Source organism: Aegilops tauschii, chromosome 2, assembly GCF_002575655.3.
Source record: "Aegilops tauschii subsp. strangulata cultivar AL8/78 chromosome 2, Aet v6.0, whole genome shotgun sequence".
Taxonomy (NCBI): Eukaryota; Viridiplantae; Streptophyta; class Magnoliopsida; order Poales; family Poaceae; genus Aegilops; species Aegilops tauschii.
In genome coordinates, this window is record NC_053036.3 from 645684942 (window position 1) to 645697015 (window position 12074).

General features: G+C 50.9%; 1 protein-coding gene across 1 annotated transcript; it reads right to left on the reverse strand.

Moving 5' to 3' along the window:
* Nucleotides 1-448: 448 nt before the first annotated feature.
* Nucleotides 449-12074, reverse strand: LOC109753498 (protein NRT1/ PTR FAMILY 5.10-like). Its single transcript, XM_020312426.4, has 3 exons — nt 11844-12074; nt 6291-6508; nt 449-3955 (listed from the first exon to the last, which is right to left on the reverse strand). Exons 1-3 carry the CDS (start codon nt 11974-11976, stop codon nt 2678-2680), a joined length of 1629 nt encoding a protein of 542 aa, XP_020168015.1. The 5' UTR covers nt 11977-12074; the 3' UTR covers nt 449-2677.

Sequence of the window (12074 nt, forward strand, 5' to 3'; positions counted from 1 at the left end):
GCGAGGCGGGTGAAGGGACTTTGGGAACCTGGGGTTGGCGCATAGAGGCGGTAGCTGGGGCTACCGAGGAGGAAAACAACGAAGGCGCTGATCATCCAAATCCAATTCCCCAACCAAGGTTCTCCTGGATGTAGCTGACTAAGGCGACGACATCTTTATACCAATGGCTATTGAGAAGTACTACCAATTGAAGAAGGAGCAACGGGCAGCGCACTCTCGGGGGTGGCCGGGGTTGAATTGGTCAGCGGCAAAGACCAGGTCACAGGGTTTATCCGCGCCCTGTGCCAATGGCGATGAGGTAGAGGGAGATGTAGAAGAAGGCCACCTTCACCGATGAAGGGTGGGAAGCGTAGTCGTTGTCAAGAGATGACGCTTGTTGTGTTGGGATTGTTGATGCTAGAGTAATCATGCCATAACCCTACATATGTGAAATGCATGTGTTACCAGACATACTAGAAGGTAGCACAAATGAATTGAAAAAAAGTTTGATTATGGTACATTATGTCAACTAAAAATATAGAGCTATACATTTTCAAGCTAAATGCATATACACAAACTATGAGAAGTACTTCCTCCTTTTTAGAACACCCTCAATACTTATTATAGATGAGGAGCTAGCTAATTTCCTATGCCTGTGCTTGCCTGTCTTTTTTCGGGGAGGAATAGGAGGTAATTTAACAAACTTGTAAAGTAAAAGAGATAGACAATATAGACATTTCACCATCATTGATAACCCTTGTGCCCAAATATAAAATGGAGTGTATTTGAAACGCATGAAGAGTAGTTTAGTTAAAGTTGTTTGAAGTTGATTATTAGCACTATAACTTGTACAATAACTTAATTTAGAATTTAATTGGTTTAAGTGACAAAAATAAGTAAAATTAAATTCCTTAAGCATCTTTAGCTTTTCCTTTAGTTCGACTATAATAAATTCAAAAACATTAAGCTCTAAAAACAGGTACCCCTGTGCAGTGTGATATTATATTTTATAGATAAGTGAAGAATTCATACATCTGATGAGATGTTCAACCTTTCATTAATTATATAGTGAGCATATACATGATCCGCAAACCAAATATTCTAAATTCTTCTACCATCAAACCTCCGGATCATTGTCAACGACGTACCAACCTAGAGATACCCTTACCACTCAAGCGCGTTATCTAGCTGTTGGGGCATATTTAATTAAAGAATTCATACATCTGATTTGATGACATGTTTAGGATATCATTAATAATAGTTATATAATTAACGGACACATGCATGATCCGGAAATACCTCCAGATCACAGTCAACCTTGAGATTGCACCTTCGCATTACCACTCGGGCAAGATGACGTATTCTAGATGTTTGAACAGAATAGTTATATAATTAACGAACACATGCATGATCCCACAACCACCTCCAGATCACAGTCAACATTGAGATTGCATATTTGCATTACCACTCAGGCTACAAGACATCTTTTAGCCGTTTGACCAGAATGTTATATATAATTAACGAGCACATGCATGATCCACAACAACCTGCAGATCAGAGTCAACCTTGAGATTGCATATTTGCATTACCACCCGGGCTAGAAGATTTTCTAGCCGTTTGATCATATGTGGTTTTTTACGGTACCCTGGTACTCCCTGGAGTAGAGTTGGAGTACCGATCAAATCCATCAGTTGGTTTGCAGGGTTAGTTCAGTATTTTCTCCTGCTAAAGAAGTGTTGTTTTCTGATCTTTAATCTAGGTTTCCAAATCCAACAGCCTAATCAAGCACATGCGGCCGCGCAGCCGCAGCTGGAGGCACTTTCATCGCCGTGCGACCAATAACAAATCAATCATGTGTTTCTTCAAAAATCAGAAAATTCATCGCCGTAGGATGTATGGTAATTTGAGGCGAATAAACCTGCTGTAGTGTGCAGTTTCCATCAACGACAGAATTCCGTCTGGATGGCATAACTATCGACATCATAAAGATTTAATTTAGGGATTAATTACAGATGATCATCTTCGAATGGGAAAGAATTTCTTAAAACGAATTCAGACGAGGAAGATGATGATCCGCACAGGAATTTCTTGCGTAATCTACGGCTCCATCGACCATTGCCCTAATGCATTCATGCCTACGAGCATGCAGGTTGTGGCTTCAGCGCTCGGGGCATGTGGCTGCCCGCCCATTCCCGCCGGCGCGGCGGCCGAATAGCCGGCGCATTGCCACCATAGAAATTGTGCATGAACTTAGGATTAGGAAATTATATATATTGTTGAATTACTATTTTAACCCTCAGGACACGGTACTCCTTTCTTTTTAGTGGTGGTACTCTCTAACATTTGGACCGGAGTACCAGTCAATCTAAACCATTGTATTAGGAGGAATGAACGGTCTATATTAGTTTGAGGGTACCGTAAAAGCGCTCTAGTTTTAAGCAACAAGTTTTTCATGTGTCAAGGTCGTTGCGTGCTTTATAAGTGCATCTTATCTTCAAATGCATTGTCATCATGAACACGTAGAGAGCCCCGTAGGGTTACTTATGCCACTTGCTAATGTGTTGCTTCTTTACCGATAGCTTTTTCTTCAAATACCACATAAGTGACCACAGTCCAGTGGAGTAAATAAAATGTTTGCTGATCATCCACTACATCGAATGATCGATGCATAAATACGCCCACTGCTAATTCTAGGTTGTCACTTTGCACGGTCTCTTTTGTCCTTGTAGACGTAGGATCTGGCGAAGTAGATGTAGAGCACAAGCTCGGCGGCACTGAGGCCAGCGAGCACCCAGTAGAAGTAGTCAAGGTGGGCCCGGTTGAGGTTATCAGAAAACCAACTGTCGCCACCACCGCTGCGGGTGATGCGGTCAATGAGTGAAATGAGAGCGCCACTTATGAAGCCACCAACCCCAATCACACTGCAGTAGAGCGCTATCCCAAGGCTACGAAGCTCTTTAGGCATCTGGTCATAGAAGAACTCCTGCATCCCGACTATCACGAACACATCCGCCACCCCGACCATCATGTACTGTGGCACTAGCCATGCCCAACTCATCGGCACCGTCGCACCAGCATCGTCAACCAGTTCATGTTGTCGCGTCGTCTCTAGCCTCCGAGCCTCCACCAACGCCGCCACACACATGGCGGCTAGCGACACAGCCATGCCTGTGCCTATTCGTTGCAGTAGCGTCAGTCCTGATGGGATGCCAGTCACGCAACGCAATGTCGGCACTAGAACACGGTCGTAGAAAGGCACAAACAATAGGACGGCTGCTGGCCAGAATGTTTGCAACGTGGCTGGCGGCAGCTCTAGGACGCCAAAGATACGCCGATCAAGGGTATGACCCTGCTTGTTAAAGAGTGTAGTTATTTGCGCGAACACCACGCCAAATGCTAGGCATGCAAACCAGATTGGCAATAGCCTTAGCATGCCGCGTGCCTCCTCCAAGTTGGTTGTGGCATCTTCATCTTCATACTGGTGTCTTTTAGTGCGGAAGAAGAAGCTTGAGTTATTGGCAAGAGTAATGAAACTATGGCTGAGACGGGCAAAGGGGCTACCGGAGCTAGCGATGGACACGTGGAGGCGGTAGGTAGGAATGCCAAGGAGGAAGACGACAAAGGCGCAAATCATTACAGTGCACAGCATGCCAAAACCAATTCCCCAACCAAAATTCTCTTGGATGTAGCTTACGACATTAATAGCGATACCTATACCAACGGCTATGGAAAAGTGCCACCAATTGAAGAAGGAGCTGCGGGCTGCACATTCGCTAGGGTGGTCAGGGTCAAATTGATCAGCGGTAAAGGAAAGGCCACAAGGCTTGTCAGCACCCTGTGCGACAGCGATGAGATAGAGGGAGGCGTAGAAGAAGGCCACCTGCAACGACAAAGGACGTGAAGAGGAGTCGTTGTCGAGGGTTGGTGACGGTTGCTGAGCAAGGAGGGTGGATGCTAGAGTGATCATGCCGTAACCCTGCACATATAGGAGTAGTTTTGACTTGTGAGTGCTTGTGCAATTAATGTTCTAGTGGCAATCCTTAATGTGTAATGCACAATATTAAAATCTAGCATTAGTAATCTAAAACTATATTGATTATGGTACACCTGCTTTAATTTTTTTAAACATTGCCGCACATTTTGGAGCAAATGTCTAATCATGAACTTTTGAGAAATAATTCAAGTTATATTAATAGAGCATGTAATTAATATTATCTAAAAACATGGATCTTATAAGGGTTATAAATAGTGTGAGTATTGTGAAACTAAGATGTAATGTTTAGTTGGATGGCTAGGGGGAACTAAGTAGATCAGCTAACAACGTCCCCCGCGTTGCTCCCGTGCGGGTGACACAGGTGGATCGTGAAACCTAGCGCCTCCACCCCCAAAAAAAAAAACATCCCTCCTCTCCGTTGCCCCGGAGGAAGCTGCAGGGCGAACCCGATGCGGTAGACGTGACGGCCGGGACCTTGCCCGCGTCAAGGGGGTGTCCTCGGGCATGGCAGAGTCTCCCTTCGCGACCGCGACGGTGGCGATGTTTCGGGCGGCTGCTCGGTTCCGGCAGGTTGGGCCGGTGGTGGCCTGCCTCCTCGTCTGCGCGACGTACTGCTGCCACTCGAGCGTGGTGCTAGTGTCCGATGCGGGCTGGTGTAGCGTGATGGCGGGCAGGCCACTGCCGTTTTCGTCAGATCTTGCGCTTGGAGTCGTGGGCTGGAGTCTTCCACTGCGGCGGCGATGGCGTCGCATTGGTGGAGGCAACGGTGTGGTGGCGGTCCTTGTGCTCTTATCGCATCATGGCAATGTTCTTCTTGATCGACCCTCCTCGATCTCGCCATCGACGTGTTCCCAAACTACTCCTGGAGATCTTGCCCAAGCATATCTAGATCAGATAGTACCCGGTCGTGCGCGTCCATATCAGCCGATGCGGCTCCAGGAGGGCGTGGCACGAAGCTCTGTTATTTGTTGACACCATGAGACATGTCGGCATCTCAACTTCCATGGTGTAGATAGCGACGGAGAAAGTCTTGATGGCTGAGATAGGAGGATCAGTAAGGCGGAGGGGGCTTTGAAGGTGGTAGAGTCAGCCAGGTGTTTGAAAGCTTTCAGTAGCAGCAGTGTCAAGTGGAGACGGCAACACTGGAGGGTTTCATTTTTTGTGGTGCTCCTCAGGTGACGAGTCGTGATTTTCAGGATGAAAACCTAAGGCTTGGCCTTCATTGATTGTGCGTGGCAATTGCCTTGTTGAAGGTATTGTTTTGAGAGGTCGGTCTTTCTCCAGGGTGAGAAACTATGATTTTGGATCGGGCGACGACGGCGCTTGTGCACCGTTTTCTTCTTGAAGGCGTCGCTTTTGGAGACCTTTTATGTTTTCCGGGTGTTGTCTTTGGTGGTGGTTTGTGTGCTGCTACTGAGAGGAGTTGATCACTCTGGCGAGGCTTTTTTTTTCGGGCAATGTGCATCCTGAATGTCTTTGTGACTTCTTGTTGGTGCAGAGGCTAGATGTAACTGGTATTTTTGAGATATTAATATATTCCCCTTTTCAAAAAGAAGTCGAATCCTAATTGTGCTGGCTCTTGTCCACAAAGAAATAAAATCTTGGGAAGTTAAGCTTTGACAACTTTGAACAAGTTTACAGTAAAATTATCTACATCTATGGCACTAGATAATATCATCGGATACATCATGACACATACTTCCATATTATTTTTATTTGGTATTATTAAAACGTTAATATTTTCTTAATAAACTTGGCAAATCCTATTAGATTTGACTTTGATAAAATCCGTAAACACAACGTTATGAAATGGTGGGAGTAGTAGTTAAAGAGAATTCTAACAAAAAAGATGAGAGAGGAGATTAATAACTGTAGTTACTATCTAACGAAGAGGGGCTGTTTTTATTAAAAAAATGATGGGAGTAGTAATTAAAGAGAGTTTTAACAAAAAAGATGAGAGAGGAGATTAATAACTGTAGTTACTAGTAATAAGGAAGGGCTGTTTTTATCTACTCCCTTCCAAAATATAGTGCGTTCTCGGTTCCTGTGCTTCAACTTTGACCATAAATTTAACCAACGAGACTGACTGCGACGGAAGTAAAATTTATACCAATGAATTCGTATTCAAAAGAACTTTTCATTAATATAATTTTTGCTCCCGCCGATGTCGGTATCATTGGTTAAATTTATGGTCAAAGTTGAACCTCAGAAAGCACGGGCATATTATATTTTGAAACGGAGGCAATAAAAAAGCGGTGGGAGTAAAGAGAATTCTAACAAAAAAGATGAGAGAGAAGATTAATTTCCTAAATATTACCAGGACGTAGAGGGTGCAGGCGAGGATGATGGACCAGTAGCGGCCTAGCCAGGAGTCGGCGACAAAGGCGCCCAACAGTGGCAAGAGCCTGGCCGTCCCCGTCCAGACGTTCACAGCCGCAGCCGCCGCAGCGTTGGAGTGGCTGAGCGGCCCCGTCAAGTACGTGATCAGGTTAGCCGACACGCCATAGTAGGCGAAGCTGCCGGCGCCCTCCACCACTGCATATGCATCGGAAAAAAATTATATGAGACCAGATCTCACGGTTAGCAGGTGAGACCCGCCCTGATGGATGACACATGGCATTCACAAATCACAAAGTATCTAATCTCCCCCCCCCCCCCCCTATTTCAAGTGGGGGTGGGGTAGATGCTTTGTGATTTATGAATGCCACGTGTCATCCATCAGGATGGGTCTCGCGTGAGACCTGGTCTCATAGAATTCTTTTCGCTATCTAGTTAGCATTTTCTTATAATGAGTGCTAGTAATTAACTAAAAATATCGCATCAAGTGGATACAAAAAACAATTGTTAGAAGGGATAGAGAGGGATGAGTGTAATTGTTGTTGTATTGCTTGAACCTTGTGAGCATATATATATAGGAGTACATGATCTACTTGGAGTATAAGACAAACTATAGAATACTTTCTAGCATATCCTATGTTTTCAATACTATCACGATACTCAACATCCCTACGATCACAACCGTAGCGACGTAGATGGCGAGACTAGATAAGAATCCGAAGGCAAGGCGACGGACACCCCCCACATTCGTAGCAGTCGGTGCATCGCGGAAGTTGTGGCCGGAGTGGAAACCGACGAGATTGCTCAAGCAAGGTGGTAGCCCTTTGTGCCAATGTCGATGTAGCCAAGAGCGTAGGGTGGTGTGCCGTGACGAGATAGCCGTGTGAACAATGTCGTGGTCGATGTCGAGTCGGGGTGGCCGGTGTCGAGGAAGTCATCGTAGAGCCGTGGACGCAAGGAGGCGTCGAGTTAGTCATGGGCGCAGTAGTGTCGAAGTAGTGGTGCGCCGGGAAGAAGACGGTGTTGACGAGGCATCTCGCGGGTTTGCCAAACCCTGGGACACGCCATAGACGAAGGCACGCGTCGGTGTTGCTAGCATCGGGCATGCGTAGACGGACGGAGACGAAGTTGACGAAGCGCTGACCAGGCTTGCTAGGCCCGGTGAGACTTCGTGGACGAAGGCACGCATCGGTGTTGCAAGCATCGGGCATGCCTAGACTGGGACCTGCACGAGCTGTACGCCATGTCGCAGAAGTCAGAGAGGCCAGCAAAGAAGGACCTGACGGTAGCGGCGCGGGGTCGATGTTGCCAACGGTGTTCGGAGTAGCCGAAGTGGTCGGGGAAGGTGACGGCGACGCTGGCAACGAGCTAGTGTTGGACAAAGATGAAGGGGTGGAATGGCGGGGCGGCTCGGATGAGCGAGATGCAGCAATGCCGAAGAAGAGCGGCGGTCGCGACCTGATGCTCAAACTAGGGGAGGAGAACCCAACAGCGTGACGAAGACCGGCGCGGACAGTGGCGTTCCCGCGCCAAGGGAGGCGGCGCGGCACATACCACGTAAAGTCGACGCGCGGGGATGGTAGGGTGGACCGCGGGCCACGACGCTACGGCCCGAAGGGGTGACGCAGCGGCAGCAGGTGGGTCGAGGCGACGACTGTGACCGCGGGCAGCGGCGCTCCGGCCCAAAGGGGCGGCAGAGCGCGGGTCGGTGCAACCCCGGGGACGGCCTCGGGCGGCGGCGTGGATTGCGTGACACGCTTGTTATGGCCCGACGGGGCGACACAACAGCGGCGCGACGGTCATTGCAGCCACGGGGATGGCCTGGAGCAGACGGCCTCGGGGAGGCGGTGGACCTTGGGTAGCGACACTACTGTCCGAAGGGACAACGCAGCGGTGATACGGATCGGTGCAGCCGTGGGGGGAGAACCACGTGGCGATGACGCTGCGGCCCGATGGGGCGACGCCGCGGCAGCCCGGTGCTCGATCGGTGTAGAGGCGTGTTGTATTCGGGTCGGTCTTCATGGGACCCGCGGAGGCACGCACAACTGACGGTCCAGGTTGGTCGCACGGCGTAGATGAGGCGGATCGCGACGGCCGGCGGGTGATCAATCCGATCACGCACGAGGTCGGGGACATCGCTCGGAGTGTGACGACGTGCAGATGAGCTCGTCAGCGCCGGCGCCTGGGCGGCCAACACAGCGGCGCCCGAGCGGCTAGCCCAAAGCGGCGAACGCGACGCCGTGTGGAGGCAGCCATACATACGCGACGGAGGCGGAGGCGGGGTGGTGATGCAGAAATTCCGGTCGGAATAGGGCGGCAACGGCCGACGCAGGGCGGCGGGCGGACAGACGCATGGACGATGGCCGTGAGGGGCCGCCTGTTACGTGAGGCCGCCGGGTCGGTGAAGAAGCTTGCCGGCCGCGCCGGTGTTGGAGTAGAGGCGCACGGGAGTCGACGGCAGCGGCGTGCGACACAAACCGATCTTAGATCGGGAGACCAAAAAGAAAACGCCAATCGACGGGAGAGAGAAAACAACAGATTAAAGGATCAGGAAAAAGACTGTCTAGGGCAGCCGGTCAATATGATCGGCAGACGAACCCTAGGTACGGGCGGCGCGGGCCCCGACGGCAGTCATTGAGGCCGACCGCCCCGGGGGCGGCGCACGGGGCAGAAGTGGCGGGCAGCGGCCAGGGCTGGATCGGTTAGGTTGATACGATGTTAGAAGAGATAGAGAGGGATTGACGTAATTGTTGTTGCCTTGTGGGCATATATATAGAAGTACATGATGTACTTGGAGTATAAAACAAGGTAGAATATTTTTTAGTTTATTATATATTTCCAATACAATCACGATACTCAACAACAATGAGTATATATATAGCCTCTACATGATTAGGATGCACATGGCCAACGAAGATAAAGAAAAATTTAAATGGACCCTTAGGATCAAGCTAGACGGGCGAGCCATGGCAGCGAAACACCCACAACAACCCTATCATTGACAACACTCAAATGAGCTTCCTGTGGGTTCATCCACAAAATGCATTTATCAAGAAAATGGTGCATGAATATCATCCTTGTAGTATCCAACCGCCTAGGCTAGACCATGGGTTCTCACCGAGAAAAAAAGACTAAGTAACCTTGGGCCAATGTCTTCGACAAGCGAACTAAAACCGTCAATGCCATGTCAGTTACGACCATAGATGGCATGGCTTTCATCCTGAAACTCGAGACCATGAAGAGCATCACAAAACGAAGTCCCCTGTGTTGTCGGCACCAACTTGCCTAAGAAGAGGTACAGATTGGCATGGAAATCGCGGAACAGAGTGAACTGCACACACATCGAGCATTTGCTGAGACGCCAAATCTGCGGATCAAGACAAGGAGCGTGCTAACAACTATGCCGGCGTGGGTCACACCGGACCATCACTGGAACACGACGAATGTCCAGCGGCTACGCATACGCTCGATCATTTGGGAGGGAGGCATGGGGTGGCCATTAACGTGAAGCCTGACGGCCAAGTCGTGTGCACCACCACTAAACCCGGGCAAACGTCGGGCCGGGCCGGGCCGGGTTTCGGGCCGGGCTTGTAAAAGCCCGACCTTCATTTCTCAAGCCCGAGCCCGGCCCGAAGCCCGAAATACTCCCTATTTTCAAGCCTGAGCCCGGCCCAAAATCAAGCCCGAAAGCCTGGCCCGAATGCTTTTTTTAGTACGCGCACATGCAAGCCCGGCCCGAAGCCCGAAAGCCCGGCTCGAAATACAAAAAAAATGAAGCCCGAGCCCGGCCCGAACTATCATTCAGGCTGCAAAACAAAGCCCGAGCCCGGCCCGAATGTCAAGCCCGGCCTGGCCTGGCCTGGGTTTTTCGGGCCGGGCTCGGGCCGGGCTAACCACCACTGAGCATCCGCCACCTCTGGCTCCATAGGATGCCCCACCGCCTATATCCATGCCGATGGTGACCACCAGAAGTACGCCAAATGCACAGACAAACTAGTCACACAAAAAAACGTGCACACCTCCTCCGCTGTCACACCGGCCGGGAACAAGACAGGGATGTCGTGGGGCAGCCGTCCATCACCGGATCAAACCGGAGAGATCCGCGGCCGCCTAACCAATGTCCAATGCCAAAACGAGCCACCGCGCGAGTCGCCACCCAAAGACCACCAGCGGTGGCATGCGACGTGCCTCCCAAAGGCCACTCAATGGATCAGAACTGCACTAAGCCATCGGCTGCCGCATCGGAATTTTTGTCCAAAAGGACCACCTGCCCAACGAAATTGACAAAAAAGACTACCTCTAGATAAAATTGACAGAAAAGACCACCCTAGCCGTGGCGGCAGGCGCACCAGCCGACACGTGACACATGCCGCCACGGGCTGAAGCGGCAGCACCTGCCGCCACAAAGCCAGGCGGCAGCCCACGAGTAACAGCCACGGAACGGAGCACTGCAGGGTGGGCCTTGCCGCCTCGTGGTGTGGCGGCAGGACTGTTCCTGCCTGGTTCGCGGTTCGTGTTTTTTAATTTCTCTATTCTCCATCTTATCATTTATCCTACGTGTCATTATTAAGATATAATCATTGTACATACCTTTATACTGTTTCTCGTCAGTCGTCGTACTCGTATTATTATGGCCCGGCCACTTCACCAACCAACACGTCATGAACCATCCATGTCAACTAGACGTGTCCGGGCCATCCAAAAATAATCAGGTGTGGCCGGCCGGCCGGCCCCATAGTGACGCGCCCTACAGTAAGCCACTCCATATCTTCCATATTATATAGACAGTGCGGACAAACGCAGCAGACAGGATCAGTCCTGACGCCTCACCATGAGGCGGCAAGGCCCACCCTGCAGTGCTCCGTTCCGTCGCGGGCGTGGCTGGTGTTGCCGGCTGGCGCGCCTGCCATGACGGCTGGGTAGTCTTTTCTGTCAATTTCATCTAGAGATAGTCTTTTTTGTCAATTTCCTTGGGCAGTGATCCTTTTGGACAAAAACTCGCCGCATCGAGCACCTCCGGAGCTCCGCCACAAGGCGCTGGATCCGTCAGGCCCGATTCGCGCCACCACCGGACGCGCCACAGCAGCCCCACATATCGCCAGCGCCATTGCCAGCCACTAGAGGGCCGCCACACGCCCGTTCTATCGGCGCGCTAGGAGCCACCAAGCCACACCCGCGGCGAGATCCGGCGGCAACACGCTGGCCACGCTAGTTCGGAGCTACCAGGAACCGGGCCGTCTGTGCAAGATCTGGCCAGGATCACCCCAACGCGCGAGGAGCAGAGCACTCTGCCGGCGTCCGAGCAGGACGAGCTGCCGCCAGCACGGCGCCGCGCGCGAGGTTAGCCACGACGAGCTCGGACCTCGCTGCGCGAATCCGGGTGCCGCAGCAAGGGAGGCGGAGGAGGAGGGAACCGCTAGGGGCGGCGGCTCACGAGGCGTTTTTTCCTTGTACGGTGCATAGTTAGCTTAGTTGATCTAGTAAAATATTTTTATCCTCTAGCTGTAGGAGATGCAGTGCAGTGAGTGCATACCGGCGACGAAGATGGCGGAGCGCCACCCGCCGGAGGTGACGTGGTAGACGGGGCGGCCACGGAAGTCGGAGACGCCGGCCAGCGGCTCCTCCCCGCCCTCCAGAAAGGGAGCCTCGGCGTCCACCATTGCCATCTCCTGCTAGCTTTGCTTGCTTGCTCATAGCTTGTTGGGTGGGCGTATATATTTCTATCATCTTGAAGACACTTTCTTCCCCTGTCATCATCGCTTAG